This window comes from Mytilus edulis, chromosome 1 (genome assembly GCF_963676685.1).
Source record: "Mytilus edulis chromosome 1, xbMytEdul2.2, whole genome shotgun sequence".
Classification (NCBI taxonomy): Eukaryota; Metazoa; Mollusca; class Bivalvia; order Mytilida; family Mytilidae; genus Mytilus; species Mytilus edulis.
The window spans coordinates 29,359,769-29,378,847 of record NC_092344.1 but is presented as its reverse complement, the minus strand read 5'-3'; the positions used below and the strand labels follow the sequence as shown (position 1 = coordinate 29,378,847).

General features: G+C 32.8%; 1 protein-coding gene across 4 annotated transcripts in view; it reads left to right on the top strand.

The window, feature by feature from the left end:
* Positions 1-19,079, top strand: part of LOC139511247 (membrane-associated guanylate kinase, WW and PDZ domain-containing protein 1-like) — a 77,205-nt gene that overhangs the window by 38,810 nt on the left and 19,316 nt on the right. For 3 of the 4 annotated variants that reach the window (XM_071297866.1, XM_071297857.1, XM_071297848.1), the window contains 7 exons: positions 295-333; positions 3,295-3,483; positions 4,893-5,552; positions 8,549-8,586; positions 10,718-10,802; positions 14,189-14,230; positions 15,367-16,370. In XM_071297866.1, the coding sequence (XP_071153967.1) occupies positions 295-333; positions 3,295-3,483; positions 4,893-5,552; positions 8,549-8,586; positions 10,718-10,802; positions 14,189-14,230; positions 15,367-16,370 (2,057 nt within the window). The remainder of the gene's footprint in view (positions 1-294; positions 334-3,294; positions 3,484-4,892; positions 5,553-8,548; positions 8,587-10,717; positions 10,803-14,188; positions 14,231-15,366; positions 16,371-19,079) is intronic. The other variant, XM_071297875.1, reaches the window with a different exon arrangement.

The following is a 19,079-nucleotide window of genomic DNA, read 5'->3' as shown; positions in this document are numbered from 1 at the left end:
TGTATGTATAAATTTCTGTAAGGGACAAAGGCTAGGTTGATTGCAAGTGAAGCTGGTTAAAAGATGTCTGTGTATGAACTTGGTTCAATGTACCAGATTTACCCTGCTATTATATGTATTGTTATACGTTTCCAATATTTACCTTTCTCTTCTTATATTATTTACCTGAAATCATGATAATTATCTGAAATTCTATCCATTTAATGAGATTTTTTTTCTCTGACATATAAGTAAAATTCTATATTGATTTGAGAATTGCATGTCTAGAACAAAGATTGCATGTTACTTTTACAGACTACAGTCAGCATGGAAAAGCTCTGAGGGGACGCAAAGGTTGGTTAATAATTTATATATTGTCTGTATAAGGATTGTTGGTATCAATAGTTGATTTTCTTAACTAATTATTATCAGGTTGTCTAGTAAAGATAGATTACCTTTTATTATTACTTATGCCTCGTTCACACGAGCATTTAATTCGAATCGAATGCAAATCAAATTTACTTATCGTGTTCACACACTCTTCTTTTTCAAATTGAATTGATTGGAATTGGCTAATTCGAATTATTCAATTCGCATTAGAAATAAGCATTTGTTAATACGAATTAAAAGTTAACGTCATTTGGATAGTAAAGCGAATTTGACTCATATTGCAATTCGAATTAGAATTGACGTTGGGATGTAAAGCGTTTAGAATGCGAATTAAACTAATTCAAATTAGTTAATGCGAATTGAATTCGAATTACGTGTGAACTCAGCTTTAGTATATACATCTCACTCACCTAGTCCAGAGTGAGCTAATTGCTATCACTTCTGATTCTGTTGGCCTTTAACTTTCACAAAAACAAATTCTCCTCTGAAACTATTTGAGCAATTGAAGCAAAATTGAGTAACAATAATCTTGACCATATCTAATTTTAAAATGTGTCTGATGATCTGACTTGTCATTTAACATAGTAAAATGCAAGGCATCTTCTAATATCTTAAAAACCATATTATAAAGATTGGTTATTTGAAATTGAGTATTTGTGTTGTTGGATTACTGTCTCATTAATGAATAACCTACTCCTCCTTCTATTGATATCAATCAAATCAGAGATCTGCTGTATGATCAAATGATGATAATAGATATTATATTATAAATATTGAATAGAATGGTAAATGTATTAAAATATTTCTTTAATACAAAAGAAGAAGCATGTCATGGGAAAAGTATTCATATCTACACTCATCATTCCATTCTGTGAAATTGATCACCCTTCTAGCTGTATACATTTCTTTTGCTCGAGATATTTCTTTAAGATTTAAAAAGTGCAAAAATTAGTGTTTGAAAGACCTAATATGAGTTCAAGGCTATTTTTAAATTGACTGTACATTCATACCTTTCTGTAATTACAATAATTTACCAAATATTTTCTTTGTATAACTATCTTGTCTAGATTTTCCCTCATATTTTTACATTCTTTACCTTGAAATGCTTGAAGAAAATTTAATGTAAAACATGAGAATTGGAGAATAACAGTTTTTCATGGTGAGTCTTTCCATACACAGGATTCTGATACAAAGTCACTAATTGAAAACATTACTTCATTGTTTTAAGGGGTGGTACAGATATAATGGGTGATGTGAAGTGCAAGTTTTAACTGATTTATAAAGATAAGTTTGAAAATGGCGATATCAGTTGAAAGTGATACACTAAAAATTAAAGAACTTCCCATTCTGGATTGTTCGAACTGTGTAAAAATCAATTCTTGAACATGTGAATCATATTACAGCATACATTCAGCTTCATACTGTAAAATCATTTCATGGTTCAATATGTTTTAGTGTTACGTAATATATATGATTTGATAATCTGGATCTCAATGGCAAGATTTTATGAGATATTAGCTGGGAGCAGTTTTATTATGTTTACAGGAACTGATATGCCTATATATTTAGTAATGAAATTATAAGATAAATGAAAAATTAGAGTTTTATCCAATAGTGAAAATTAAACCCAACAATAAAATGAATATTATTTAATCAGTATTTACATAAAGTCTCTTTAGGCTCTGAAACCTAGTCAAGTTTGGAACTTGAATCTTCTCAAATCTGTTCACTGCTTTAACACCCATGTGACCTTACAATTTACAGCCAGATTTTTAAAAAGTTAGAAAAGAACGTTTTTTATTTTTTATTTGGGAGCTATGAATTTAAAAAAAGATTTAAAAGATAATTTGAGTTTCAAAGAAGGATTGCATGATTGCTTCATGGAATGAGCCCTAATATAATGGTTTCTTTTGGTGTTGTATCTTTAGTTAAAAAAATGAAATATATAATGTACACTATTAAAATATTTTTAATGAATTTAAGAAAAAATAAAAGAATAAAATGAATAAATGTTAAGTATGTTTTTGTATCTTAAAAAGAATTAGATGTTAGAAAAGGTAGAAAAGAGATATTAAAAAGAAAAATGTTTAGGAAAAGGAATACTGTGGATTCATTTAATTTCATTGGTTTTAATCCTTGTGTATTGATAAAAAAATATTGTATTTTCGTTGATAATTGATTTTATGGTTTAACCACAAAACCCATGGAAGTTATATTGTATCCACTGTCGAATGGTAGAAATTATACCTTCAATGTACAATAGAAAAAAATTATACCTTCAATGTACAATAGAAAAAAATTATACCTTCAATGTACAATAGAAAAAAATTATACCTTCAATGTACAATAGAAAAAAATTATACCTTCAATGTACAATAGAAAAAAATTATACCTTCAATGTACCGTACAATAGAAAAAAACAACAAACTAAAATGTCACCTGTCATTATGTTTGACAAGATCATCAATTGTTGCCATTAAATAGATATAATTGGATATATAAATTCAGGTGATACATGTAATACTGCATTTCTATGGCTTATACATGTTTTTATGTATGCACATACTGGCTATTATTATGTTTGTTGGTTCATAGTTCCCATGTGGTGACATTGTGTGGTTAGGAGATATAGATACAGTGGTTGTCATCAAGAAAAACATATGAAATTTGCCAAGTTGTGGAGGAGTAATTGCCTTAGAGTATTATAGATAAAATGTTGAAAGGAAACTGGTTAATCGATTGTAATTTATTAATGTTTTAATCTATTCAGATGAATTAACATTTATCTCTTTAACCTGTTTTATCAACCATTACCATTGTACCAGCCTTCGTGCACACGATATTGACATTTGTATAAAGAGGATATATAAAATTATTACTATCAGCTAGGAACATTTTGAAATGAGACAATTAAATTTTTTACAGATCCAAAGAGAGTTTTCACAAAGATTCCTGACGAACTTAGAGGTGAAATAGTCAATACATCTCTAACTAAAAGTATACGAGGATTTGGTTTTACCATTATTGGTGGAGATCATTCTGATGAGGAATTTCTACAGATTAAGAAAGTTGTAGAAAACGGGCCAGCTTACTTAGATGGTGTACTTACGACAGGTGGGTTGATTATCTAATTACAGGTAAACAATGATGATGTATTCATCATTACCAACTTAATCTATTTACAGGTAGGATAAGAATCTGCCAGGCGTTACATTGATACTTGGCAGCTATCATTAATATGTTTATTACTGAAGAGAAAGATTGACATTTCCTTTGGGATGTGTGAGCCAAGTATTCTGTAATGTAGATAGCTCCCTTCCACATTGCTGTGGTGAAGTTCATATAAATATCACCTTTTTAAAAACTATTAAAAAAATAAATAAACAATCAATCAATGTGTACATATATAATATATATCTCCTTTATATTTAAAGGTGAACCAATTAGCAAATCAGTACAATAAATGTTTATTAAATATATAGTGCATGCTGAATAAGAAATGTGAATGTTTTCTGTATTTGTGGTAAAAAGGTGTTTCATTTCCCTAGTCAGTGCTAGGTTGTTTTTAGTTGAATTTAACCTTGTTTTGTTACCTATATTATATTTATGTTTTATATATATATGGTCACTCCTGTACACAGATAAAAATACTTTTGTGTATCATTGTTTGATACCAACAAGAAGGTTTCACCTCCAGAAACAAAAGCTGATTTTAATAAGCTACCGTTTGAGAAGGAGGTAAGCTGGCTACACAAAATTTCCTGTAAAATTTTACAGTCATAATAGAAAATATCTGACGCCACAATGGAAAAGTGATAAGGGGGCTTTGCTAAAGAAGTTCTAGGTTCGATCCCTGGTTATGGAGGAAGTTAGGAATTGGATCGACCCTTACATTGTTAGGCCGATATTCTAAGCACTATATAATTTATAAATAATTAAAATGAATAATTAATGAATATCCTGTGAGAAAAAAAATTTGGTGTTTTCTTAATAGACCACTTTCGAGTTCATCCGTCACCGGAAAAAACTCGTCAATTATACGCGCCTTTATGACGTCATTTACCAGATAGAGGGGGTCGCCTGAATCCCTGCACTATTTACGTTCATCAAGCGTCTTGGTGATCGTCATTGTGCAGGATAAACTAGAAATAATGGTTGTTCTGTAGGTACTTAATGACAGATTGCTGATTGTCAATTTTGAGAATTCAATTTGTCGTATAATTTGTACAATATAGAATTATAGTTTTCCAACCACTCGCTCAACATTGGAATGGAAGTGACGACGCCCCTAAACGCACAAATGACGTTCACTAAAACCAGAGTTTTTGACGGAAACGCATCGAACTCGAAAGTTGTCTATTCAAACATGTCCCTACATAAGAATCCAGAGTATACAGAAGGAAAATATTTGTCTGCATGCCTTTTCTATTGGTATATAAATTAAAACACTCATGAGGTTTTGTCTGGCCTAATATTACCATGTATGATAGAATTAGGGGATAATGAATATTTTTTTTTTTTAGGAGATGTGTTGGTTTATGTGGATGATAAGTGTGTGTTAGGATATTCTCACCAAGATATTGTTAATTTATTTCAAACTATTGAACCTCTTCAGAGAGTTAGCCTTTCAGTGTGTCGTGGTTATTCATTACCATTCGATCCCGATGATCCAAACACGGAAATAATAGTGACGGTGGCTGTGTCACTGCCTTCAGGTGACTCACCATTTGTGCTAGCACCACCAAGTTACGCATTTCATCAGGAAAACCACCCTAATTCAGGTATGAATTTTACCTCAGCAAATAACCCTAAATCATTACCTGATTTAACTAGATCTGTCAAATCAAACTCAGACAATTCTCTACAAGGCAGTGGTGGAGGTGGCAGCTTACGTAACGATAACGCACCAGACGTTTTAGATTCTTCATCTTCCAAAGTGGAAACATTGACGATGTACATTGTGCGCGGTGAAATGGGTTTTGGTTTCACTATTGCTGATAGTGCTTTCGGACAGAGAGTGAAACAGATTCTGGATAAACCACGATGTAAGGATTTACAAGAGAGTGATATTCTACAGGAAATAAACAGTGTCAATGTCAAGAACATGTCTCACTCACAAATCGTTCAGGTTCTAAAGGAATGTCCTAAAGGGGTGGAAACTAAGATAGTCATACAAAGGGGAGGTAAGAACTCAATTATATGTAAAATTTATAGAAAAATATAATGATAAGATGATGAACTGCAATAAAAACATTTGATTGATTGGAGGTGTTTAACTCCACTTTCAGCAGTTTTGATTAGTGGTGGTTGTTTGAGAACCTGGAGAGAACCATCAACCTTTGGCTAGAACACCTGTGAATCTTCCTGAAATTTGGTGTGAAGTCACAAGTTAGGGATCACTCTAAGGAACTTCTAACCTGGAGAGAACCATCAACCTTTGGCTAGAACACCTGTGAATCTTCCTGAAGTTTGGTGTGAAGTCACAAGTTAGGGATCACTCTAGGGAACTTCTAACCTGGAAAGAACCATCAACTTTTGGCTAGAACACCTGTGAATCTTCCTGAAATTTGGTGTGAAGTCACAAGTTAGGGATCACTCTAGGGAACTTCTAACCTGGAGAGAACCATCAACCTTTGGCTAGAACACCTGTGAATCTTCCTGAAATTTGTTGTGAAGTCACAAGTTAGGGATCACTCTAGGGAACTTCTAAGACCAATCAACCATCATGACCCCGTCAATGAAAGCACTATAAGTATGATAGAAAATAGCCATTTCATTGGGAGAGATACTTGCTCTTCAATCAGATCTTTTAAATTCTTTAACATGTTTAAGGAAAAGTTCCAAAACTGAAAATTCCCAATAAATCCAACGACGAACATCCTGTGAGTGATTTCACCCTGGTTTCAAAAACTGACAGTTTTTGTTTTAATATATGGGTTACAAAATGAGAAATTTATTTGAAGTTTATCATGGTTTTGGGTGGGCGAAGTTTTAATGTATGGCATTTCCTGTAAAATTTAGGCTAAATTACATCAGCAGCAAGAACAATTGTAAATCTACATATATTGGGACTACACTAGCTGACAAAATTAACGGGTAAATTAAAAGTCAGTTCATGCATACCATTAACTTGATAAAATGACATTTTAGATTTCCTAATATGATAATGATGCACTAGTACTCCCGCACTAGGGAAGTATGATAATCAGGATGATGCAAGTTCATTTATGTTGTCATCAGACTGATGATCGATCAAATTGGAAACATATTATTCATATTTAACACTTGCACCTCATAGAGGTTTCATGCACATGTATGGCATACATGTATAACAAAGGTATTAATTAAGCTTTTAAAGGCCTTTTATTGGCCCTGAACAGAAATTTTGGTATTCAGGTTTTAATGCAGTCTTTTACAAATGTGTATTATATGTTGTATTAACTAATATATTTGTCATGTTTGTAAACAAGAGTTTGAAGTATACATGTACACTATATATATATATATATTGAGCTAGCTTATGATTTATTTTAAAGATACATGTATCTAATTTTAGATATAACAAGCAAACGAAAACTGCTCATAAATTCATTAGAATTTTCATGACTTTTGAAAAGGAAACACTGAAAAAACAAGCTGGGTGAAATCTGGGCGTTTCAATCTAATTTATGTTGCAAATATAAATTGTTTAGATTGAAATGTACATGTATTAGACAAGTATAGGTGTAGTTCATCCCAGTATAAATTACTTGTAATCAATAACCTGGGGATACCTGTCAATTAGTTGATTAGATGTACATTTCCTACATTCCTGTATACATAGTGTAGTTAGAAAGGAATACAATTCTTAATCTTCATAATTTCATCAAATTTGCCTTAGCGATATTGTAAATGAAATCAATTCATTTGGATTCATTCCAAAATGTAAGGTAAAGGTCAGTCATATTTAACATGATTTACATAAACAATTATCTTGATTTTCATGCTAGGATTTGTTTAGAAATAGTCATGATAGTCAAGGCAATTGATTGCCAAATGAGAGCTTTTATGTTTCCTTCCTGGCTTTGATAAAAAAAAAAATAAGAAGATGTAGTAGGAAACTATCCACTACCAAAACCACTTTTAACACTTCATGTAGGAACATGATGATGCTGCAAGCCCCTTTTCTCTGCTTCTCTGTTTTTTTCTTTGGCTAAATTGACTTAAAGAGTACATTCTTCCAAAATAAAACTTCAGTAGTTAATAGATAAATATAAAACACACTTCCTGTGTAAATATACAACATCTTTTTTGGCATGGTTTTGCCTTCCTCATTGTTCCTTCTTTATGTTTCTTCCTACCAAACATGTGTCAAACATTCAAGAATGTGTATTAAGATGCTATTGAACTGAATTCACCATTATCAGATTATCACACGACAATTATTTCCAACGATAAGAATATATTTTACACTAAAACTGAAGAGGTTTTTATGCCCCACCTACGATAGTAGAGGGGCATTATGTTTTCTGGTCTGTGCGTCCGTTCGTCCGTCCGTCTGTCCCGCTTCAGGTTAAAGTTTTTGGTCAAGGTAGTTTTTGATGAAGTTGAAGTCCAATCAACTTCAAACTTAGTACACATGTTGCCTATGATATGATCTTTCTAATTTTAATGCCAAATTAGAGTTTTTATCCCAATGTCACGGTCCACTGAACATAGAAAATGAAAGTGCGAGTGGGGCATTCGTGTACTGAGGACACATTCTTGTTTTCAACTAAATCATTGTAATACTACATTTTTGACCACGTGAAATTATGAATTGATTTTTAAGGTCATATTTTACCCAGATAGTACATGTACCTTCTCATTTGGTTTTCCTACTTTAATGTACATGATATATATTAAGCAAAGCTAATTATAAAAAGATGACACTCACCTAGTCTCTGATAAGTGTTTAATTGTAGTGATTGAGACATGAAGTGGTCAGCGTAAGATAAAGTTAATTTAGACATATGTGGAGAGTTACGTATGGTACAAAAGTTGCAGCATTATGTATATCCTTTAATTTAATCAATTATTATATCTCTTATATTTTTAAAACTTATAAACATTTGTCGTTATTGTCCGATGAATTTCTTCATAATAGAAAATAAAGAGGTTGTTTTCTACTGTTTTTAAACATGTTTTTCCTTTATTATAGGTGTTCCGCTTAGAAGTAGAAAGCCTTCAAACCAAGGGGTGAGTAATGAATATTGATATTAAAATACTGTGGATCTTTTTATTTTCGTGGGTACCAATTTTCGTGGATTGAAGAAATATTGTATTTTCGTGGATATTTGATTTTGTGGACTGGTTTTACCAAAGTCTTCATATAAGCATGAAGAGATTTTGTATTTCGTTGAACATTTAAATTCGTGGTTAACCTCAAACCACGAAATCCACAAAAATGAGTATTCCAAGAAAATAAATGAATTCACAGTTCATGCAGTAGGGGTAAATCATGAAATGTAAAAATAAAAGTTTTAAGTGTACCCCTCCAGAACATTAAGATTGTTTGGCAGTCTGTTTGAAGTGATACAGGAGTATTACCTCAATCAAACCATTCACTTAGTAAACAAATAAGAAAAGATGTGAAATGATTATCAGATAAATTGAACAGGTGTCAAATAATAAAAAAGGTACCAAGTGAAGAAATTGAATGGTGAACCTCTTTCATATGTCTATGGCTTATAAGATTCTCAATTTTGATCAAATGAAAATGCCTCTTAGTCTTAATGTTTATCTGTATTTAGAAATAATACTATAGTGGCCTTTGGCTGTTGTTGTCTCTTTGACATATTCCACATTTCCATTCTCCATTTTAACCTTAGTTATGACGGTATGTCTATTCTACTCTACATTTAACTACATTGTATGCTGATAAATCATATTAAATTGTGAACCCAGTATAACCAATTTCTAGGGGTGTGACATCCCAGCATAGGAAAACCAAAGTAATTTTTTGCCTACCACTAAGTGTGAAAAAGAATGGAGCTTGCTGTAGAACCCATATGAAAGTTTGTTTGAGTACAAGTGTAAGGCAGTGTGATTTTTGCTGCAGAACCTGTATGAAAGTTTGTTTGAGTCCTGTGTAAGGCAGTGTGATTTTTGCTGTAGAACCCGTATGAAAGTTTGTTTGATAAGTGTAGGGCATCATAGTTTTTGCTGCAGGACCCGTATGAAAGTTTGTTTGATAAGTGTAAGGCATCATAGGTTTTGCTGCAGAACCTGTATGAAAGATTGTTAGAGTACAAATGTAAGGCTGTGTGATTTTTGCTGCAGAACCCGTATGAAAGTTAGTTTGAGTACAAGTGTAAGGCAGTGTGATTTTTGCTGCAGAACCCGTATGAAAGTTAGTTTGAGTACAAGTGTAAGGCAGTGTGATTTTTGCTGCAGAACTTGTATGAAAGTTTGTTTGATTAGAAGTGTGAGGCAGTGTGATTTTTGTTGCAGAACCTGTATGAAAGTTTGTTTGATAAGTGTAAGGCAGTGTGATTTTTGTTGCAGAACCTGTATGAAAGTTTGTTTGATAAGTGTAAGGCAGTGTGATTTTTGTTGCAGAACCCGTAAGAAAGTTTGTTTGATAAGTGTAGGGCATCATAGTTTTTGCTGCAGAACCTGTATGAAAGTTTGTTTGATAAGTGTAAGGCATCATAGGTTTTGCTGCAGAACCTGTATGAAAGATTGTTTGAGTACAAATGTAAGGCAGTGTGATTTTTGCTGCAGAACCCGTATGAAAGTTTGTTTGATAAGTGTAAGGCAGTGTGATTTTTGTTGCAGAACCTGTATGAAAGTTTGTTTGATAAGTGTAAGGCAGTGTGATTTTTGTTGTAGAACCTGTATGAAAGTTTGTTTGATAAGTGTAAAGCATCATAGTTTTTTGCTGCAGAACCTGTATGAAAGTTTGTTTGATAAGTGTAAGGCATCATAGGTTTTTGCTGCAGAACCTGTATGATAGATTGTTTGAGTACCAGCCTAAGGCAACATGTATTTTGCGGCAGAAGTTGTATGATAAGTTTATTATAGAGTGATACTTGTTCTTGCAATCGCTACAGAAACTGTATAATAGTTTGAGCACAAGTGTTCAGTATCATGGTTTTTGCTGCAAAAGTTGAATGATAGTTTATTATTGAGTATGTAAGTGATACCTGTGCTTGCTACAGAACCTGTTTGATGGTGTTTGAATACCAATGTGACTCAGCTTAAAGATTTTCTCTTTAAGATGTTCATTTCTTGGTTTATAACAGATATATGATATGTTAATATTTTATTCTGCTGTCTTATTACACTCCAGGGCTAAGTCAAATTACTGATATGGATTATATTTCAGACAAAGACAGAAGGAAATACATCTGATACCAGCTTCACTAGTAATCCAGGTGCTTTCTTTTTTAATGAAGATAAACAGACATCAGGTAAGACTAATATTGTATGAGGAGGGAAGGATATTGTGGGTTTTGCTGTCTGATTAAGAGGGGGGAGGTATTCAAGGGCAAGGAACCTTGTAAAAACTTCAGACTTTGTTATCAGTGCTGAGACATAATCTTTTAAGATGTATTGATTGATTGCTGTTTCTTAATGTCCTAAAGTATGACTAAAAACAGGTGAAATTGTCAAAAAAACATGCCATTCATACTAAACAAATGGCAGGCTAAATGGTTATGCACCCGCCGCCCATATATATATATATCTAGAGCCCAGGTGGTCGTGTGGTCTAGCGGGACGGCTGCAGTGCAGGCGATTTGGTGTCACGATATCACAGTAGCATGGGTTCGAATCCCGGCGAGGGAAGAACCAAAAATTTGCGAAAGCAAATTTACAGATCTTACATTGTTGGGTTGATGTTTAGACGAGTTGTATATATATATATATATATATATATATAAAATGACTGAATAAATAGTCAACGATCAATCTTACAGGGCGATGGATCATGTAATATGATTCTGTACACTACAAAATATAATATATAACAAGTCAAAAAGGGTACAACATCACCATTAAATAACTATAAAATATACAAATATTAGATATTTCGGATAACAGATATCCTTCTTCAATAATAGCACGATGTCAAATGAATCATGTATATAACATCTCAACTGTCACAACCTTTGGAAATCTAGAGTTGTGCCAGTTCACAACGAAAATAACTACTTTCATTTGGCATATCTTAGTAATCTTTGCGCCGTGTTTGGAAATTTTAAAATTGTATCAGCGTCTGTGGTGTTCGCTTAAATTGTATATGAAAAAGTATCTCAGTTTGAATATATTGAGTCAGTCATGAAATTAATATTTCATCAATAAGAAATATAATTTGGCAAAGAAGTGTAAATACTGTTGCAAAGGAATGTTGTTTATATATACTGTTATGATGACAATGGTCACAAATTAGAAAATACATTACAAGGGTAATTATTGTCACATTTATAAAAGAGGGACGAAAGATACCAAAGGGACAGTCAAACTCATAAATCTAAAACAAACTGACAACGCCATGGCTAAAAATGAAAAAGACAAACAGAAAAACAATAGCACACATGACACAACATAGAAAACTAAAGAATAAACAACACGAACCCCACCAAAAACTAGGGGTGATCTCAGGTGCTCCGGAAGGGTAAGCAGATCCTGCTCCACATGCGGCACCCGTCGTGTTGCTTATGTGATTACAAATCCGGTAAATAGTCTAATTCGGTAGGTCAAATTCATGAAAGGGAAGGGGATTGTAGTTACGACGTGAGGAACATATCCGATATCATTTGTGAAATGGTTATTCCATAACGGTCAACCAACTCGTGATGGCGTCCGTAAAATTTACGAAGGGATGATTTCAACTTCACCATTTGGAACTCTTGATTTAATAGCTTCCTTGTGAGCAGTAACCCTCTATCAAGAAAATCATGATAGGAAATGCAAGCACGGGAATATCGTATCAATTGAGAGATATATACCCCGTATGCAGGTGCTGCTGGAATGTTGCTACTTAGAAATGGAAAGTTCACAATTGGAAAGCTGAAATCATCTCTTTTGTCGTAAAGTTTTGTCTTCAACCGACCCTCATTGTCAATTTCTAGATGTAAGTCAAGATATGAAGCTGACTTAACTGTATCTGTAGTATCCTTTATCTCCAATTCGATGGGATAGATGCGTTCCACATAGTCACCAAATTTTGAATTGTTTAGTGAAAGAACGTCATCTATATAGCGGAAAGTAGAGTTAAAGGATATTGCTAACTTCTTATCTTTCTTCCTAAGAAGTTCCTGCATGAAGTCAGCCTCATAATAATAAAGAAACAAGTCAGCAAGTAGAGGGGCACAGTTTGTTCCCATTGGTATGCCGACAGTCTGTTGAAAAACATGTCCTCCGAACGTAACAAATATGTTGTCAATCAAGAAATCAAGCATCTTGATAATATCGGTTTCAGAGAATTTTTTGTTTGAATCAGAGTGATTCTTTACAAAGTAGGATTTATCCCTCCCTAAGACAAGATACTTGTATCTACGTTGGCCATTCTTTTTTATGAAGCAAAGTAATACCAACTCTTTTAATTTGTCTTTAAGTTTGGAATGTGGTACTTATCAAATCAATGGTTAGGGGAAATGAAAGTTATCTTTGAACGGAGTTAAAAAATATAAGAAAGTATAAGTGTATCCCTTAATAGCCTCGTCTCATTGATTTACCATGGTTAATCAAAAATGTATTAATTTAATACATTTTTTATTAATTTAATTTAATTAAAAAATTTGTTATCAAGGCTATGCATTTAGTTTCTGCGCAAAGTCTCGAGAGTTCCCTAGAGCCCACTATAAATGAATAATTTTACAAATAACGGACATATGTTATTACAGATTTTCGAAAATTTAAGGAATAAAGAGTAGACAACTCATGAAAGTATCTGTAATAACACATGCAAGATATTTTCTGTAATAACCCTATAGAGTTATATCTCTGACTGTAAGAAGGAATAAAAGTTGTGATGTTTAAGTATATCAACCTTTGATTCTTTTTAGATTTTGAAAATATATTATGAAAGCTTGCCTCTCATATTTGTCAGCTTGCAACAATTTATTTCAACCTTTTAGGCTCAGGCTGTGCTTTAAATTATTATACACATTTTAAAATAACTCTGTTGAAAGATATGAAAGTTTGAATGTTATATATATGACAAGGAAAAGTATTAAAAGAAAGACAATCTGGCTTATACTTAAATTGTCACAAGAATCAATACCTCTTGGCCTATTCTCATCTTTTCAAAAATGTTGGCCTTCATATTCTCAATAGAATCAAAAATACATGTTGGCCTACACTCATCATGCTCATATTGTCTCTAGGATCTATTCATTTTGGATTAAAAAAATATTTCTTTAGATTGCATGGATGGAAAGAAGTATTATATGAGCATTATTCATAAGGATTATTTGATATACATATAGATGCAGACTTTAAAAGAGTTTGCATGAAACTGAATTCTAATGATCATAAACACAAAACAGCTTGTCCTTGTAAGGAGTTTATGTTCACAAGACTGCATTGATATTTCACAAAAATCAATGGTTATACCCTGCAAATATGGCTATGAGAATAAAAGAAAAAAGGTTTAGTTTTACTCGCTTGATTTTGCTACCTGGAAATAGCTGTCAGGTAAATTTTATGCATAGCTAGAATTGTTAAATGGTGAAAACAAGAGTTTGTTAAAAACAACAGAAACTTTAATTTCTCAAATTTTCTATTTGTTAGTAATCTTTGATTGGAAAAAGCTATATGATGGAGAATAATATGCTGGTTAATTATGTTTCAGGTCATAATCGGTTTATGAATGGTGGAATTGACAACAATAAAGGTAAATAGCATTACAAGTACTGATAAGGTCAATACATCAGGTCTGGGGTCATGTAAACATGTCAAGGTTACTTGTTTATAAAGCTTTTTAATTGTGTAGATCCTACTTGAACTGGCAGTATATTTGTATTACAGAATTGGTTACAGGAAATCTATTCTGTAAGTAAAAGCTGAGCAGGATTTTTTCTATTTTGAAAATTCTGGAAGATAAAAACCTGTTGTTCAACTATCCAATTTCCAGTATAACTTCATATGATTTCAATTTTAACTAAATAAAAAATAATTGGTTATTGCCTTGTGTAAATATCTATAATTAATGTCTGTTATTTTATACCTCAAATGTGTAGTGACTGATCTAAAATCTACTAATTCAATTATGTATTACATACACCTTATCAATCAATAATCAAGACAAGAAAGCTGTGTAGTTATTATATAGTAAGGCTGAAAAACTAGTTAATTCAAGGATGATATAACAAGTTAAAGCACAAGGCTGACAAAGAACAATTGTTTGGTATAAAACTTGTTATTGTTATAATTCACACAGTATATTGATGTTGATAGGAAAAATATGGAAAGAATAAAACTGTCTGTGCTTTAGTCATTTAGTTGTGATGAGATTTTTGTATTGAATTGTAAAAATATGTTCATGTAGTTATCTGCTTTGTAATTTGAATATCTTCAGATGAATTAATTTGAAATGGATTTCAATCATTTGTCATTTTCTGAAATTTCATTATGAAAACAAAAAAGAATGGAACAAGAACATCAAACCTGTGTTAATCCGATTATCCAATAAAAAATTGTATAGAACTTCAATCATTCCTTGAACATCAAAGTAGCTGGGAATATGTAGCTCTTAAGGTCCTTTTGATGATTGTGATATTTGCAGACTGCCACTATATCACAATATTTTCAAAGGACAATAGAGCTAGGTTTTCACAGCTAACATCAAAGTGACTATGACAATCTGTTCTAGTCGTGGGGATGTTTTTGTAACTGGATTAAATTAATAAATTAAACAATTTAGAAAAATAGGTCATGCTCTAGTCTTTAGCTGTCCTGAGTGCAGTATAAACCTATAAATATGTTATGAAAAGTATAGACTAAAAATGTTTTTACACATTTCAATTACAGAAAATCACGACATGATCGATGGATCAAAGCCAGCAATACCAAGTAGACCAAAAACTCCAAACCAATCAGATTCTAGACCAAAAACACCAATAGACCGACCTAAAACACCAACAAGGACATTAATTGAAGATCATGGGAAACCACCTTTAGGCAATAGACACATGGAAATGTTTAGTACTCACAATGATTTAAGAAGAGATAATGATGAAATTCGTGATTTAGGGAGTCAGGGTCAGGACTTAAATCAGTCACGGTCATCATCAGAATTTTATGACATTAATACCAGGCCCCCTCCTGGTCCTAGACACGACCAGTATCGTAACGAACAACGAACATTTAGACCCGATACCTTTTCTCGGAGTAATAGTGCTGCACAATTTAATTCTCATGATAGGGAGAGGGAAGTGACTAAGCCAGGCATGTTCAGGAGTAGAACCCCTGGTCCAGATATGTTACATCGAGGTCATGGGCCGGACTACAGAGGAGATCATCAAAGACCTAAGACTCCTACAGCTCAGGACATGAGGAGTAAAACACCTTTACCTGGATCTTCTTATAATTACAGTGATAGAGGAGGATATCAAAACAATACGTTTGGTATGAATGGACCTTCACGACAAGGGTTTGGACAACAGAGACAATGGGGTTTCAATAACTACCCTGGATCCCCTCCTACAGTACGGAGGGGTGGGGATGATTATCAGGATCCTTATCAAAATAATTTTAGTACTTTTTCACAAAAGGGTGCTGGACACCCGTCTCGTCAAAGCACATCGTTTGAGGATGTCAATCCTGCTCCTAGTAACTTAACTCGTGTTCCAAAACGTTTACCACTTCAGTCAAATTCCTCATTCAATAGTCAGTATTCAAGTTCTCCACGTTTACCTCCTCGTATGAGTAATCGTGAGGAAGCAGTACGGGTGGCAGAATATTCTGTCACATTAAGTAGACAGGACAGTGGATTTGGTTTTAGAATTATAGGAGGAACAGAAGAAGGTTCACAGGTAACTTTATATTGTATGCACTATGGAGTCATGTTCTTGTGTTTCATATATGCAATACTTTTCTTGAGGGACTGTCTCAATGTTTTACAAAATATACTTCTCATTACATACCTGCCAACTGTCACTATTTGCGGGGGATTTCCCCCATGGAGGCTCCCAAATTGAAATTTTGAAAGAGCAATTTTGTCAACAATTTTAAACAAAGCTATTAGTTTTACAATGACTTAAAGCTTATATAAGTATAAAGAAGCCAAAAAACAACATTAAAATGTATTTAAAGACCCCCTTGAAGGTTTTTTATGCCCCACCTACGATAGTAGAGGGGCATTATGTTTTCTAGTCTGTGCGTCCGTTCGTCCGTCCGTCTGTCCCGCTTCAGGTTAAAGTTATTGGTCAAGGAAGTTTTTGATGAAGTTGAAGTCCAATCAACTTCAAACTTAGTACACATGTTCCCTATGATATGATCTTTCTAATTTTAATGCCAAATTAGAGTTTTTATCCCAATGTCACGGTCCACTGAACATAGAAAATGAAAGTGCGAGTGGGGCATTCGTGTACTGAGGACACATTCTTGTTATGACTATGACAGCCATCTTGCACGCAAAACCCCCATGGGCATTTTGAAAAGTTGGCAGGTATGTCATTATTGTGATTAAAGCAGAACTGCAGTTGCAGATTCTAGATTGACTGTTTTCTGCCATTCCAGATAATCAATCAGTCTAAATTTTTAAAGAAATGAGCAAGTTTTGAGAATATAATGTAATTCTGTTGTATGAATGTTCACCCATATGAAAAACCTATGTGCTTATCATATATTAACAACAGAATATATTTTGTTTTATTAAAAAAAAAAGTCTTGGCCATATAAGGGGAGATAACTCAGCTGATATAACTTTTATAAAGAAAGGTATCATGAATTTTACCTATTTTGGTTTGTTGCAAGAAAAATCATATTACTTAATGTATATTAAAGAGCTATTTTCTGATATTTTATCTTGAAATTCTATCATTTACACATCTTTCTATTACACTAAATTGGGTTTTTCATGCTAAAAAATCTGACAATTTTACTCAACATGTAGTTAAAAATAAAAAAAATAAAAAACTAGGAGCTACACTCTTTTATATATTTTAATAGAAAAAAAACTAATAATATACTATATTTGTAAATCTGTTTATTTTAAAGTCATATGAAACGAGTGACCGGTGAAAAATAATATTATTCCAATTCTTGAACCAATGCCAACAAACATCACAAACTTAGTCTTCTGTGCACGATTTTATCATTTTTAGCTCACCTGGCCCGAAGGGCCAAGTGAGCTTTTCTCATCACTTTGCGTCCAGCGTCTTCCGGCGTCGTCTGTTAACTTTTACAAAAATCTCCTCCTCTGAAACTACTGGGTCAAATTTAACCAAACTTGGCCACAATCATCATTGGGGTATCTAGTTTAAAAAATTTGTCCAGTGACCCGGCCAACCAACAAAGATGGCCGCCATGGCTAAAAATAGAACATAGGGGTAAAATGTAGATTTTGGCTTATATCTCTGAAACCAAAGCATTTAGAGCAAATCTGACTGTGATTAAATTGTTTATCAGGTCAAAATCTATCTGCCCTGAAATTTTCAGATGAATCGGACAACCTGTTGTTAGGTTGCTGCCCCTGAATTGGTAATTTTAAGGAAATGTTGCCGTTTTTTGTTATTATCTTGAATATTGTTATAGAAAGAGATAAAATGTAAACAGCAATAATGTACAGCAAAGAATGACCTACAAATAAGTCAACATGACCAAAATGGTCAATTGACCCCCTTAGGAGTTATTGTCCTTTATAGTCAATTTTTAACAATTTTCATAAAATTTGTAAATTTTCATAAAATTTGTAAATTTTTACGAACATTTTCTACTGAAACTACTAGGCCAAGTTCATTATAGATAGAGATAATTGTAAGCAGCAAGAATGTTCAGTACAAACACCATTTTGTCATGATTCCATCTGCGTCCTTCGTTTAATATTCACATAGACCAAGGTGAGCGACACAGAGCCTCTAGTTTTCGCATAAATTTTGTGTAATCGTCAATTTTTTTTCAATCAGTCAGTGATGTTGTGAAAATATGTCAAGTAAGTAAAGTTCGTGTTTGAAGCCTAAGTTTAACGATTGTCACCTGTTTGTCAACAATGAACAAAAAAGCATGGATATTGAGCACGTGTTTAACATGTACAATCAGATAATATTTTATTTTAAGGACATCCATGCGTATTGCGATCACCGTATTTTTACGAGATGGGTCACACTGAGGTCACTTTGCATACGGAAAATATGTCGGAAAGTTGCTTCCTGGAAGGAAGTTAGCAATTAAAATAAAGTAAACTTCTTCTAAATATGAACAAATTAAAGAACTTTCTTCAGAAAAAAGTATATGTTCATAAGTTTTATAATGAAAACTATCCATTGAGTTTAAAAAAACATATGCATTATTTTTTTTAATTTAAGGTTTCTTATGACTAACTTCAATTTAGACCCCACATCAATCTATCTTAAATTTTCTTTTAAGTGCTTCAGTTGCATTGTAATTTCTTTCTACATCAAATATGTCATTAGTATGTGATACAGTATCCTCAAATCATTCATATCATATTAAGTAGATTTGTGAATGTAGGTTGGTATTTTCATCATTAAATTTTTCTTCTTAATTTTTGTAATATAAAA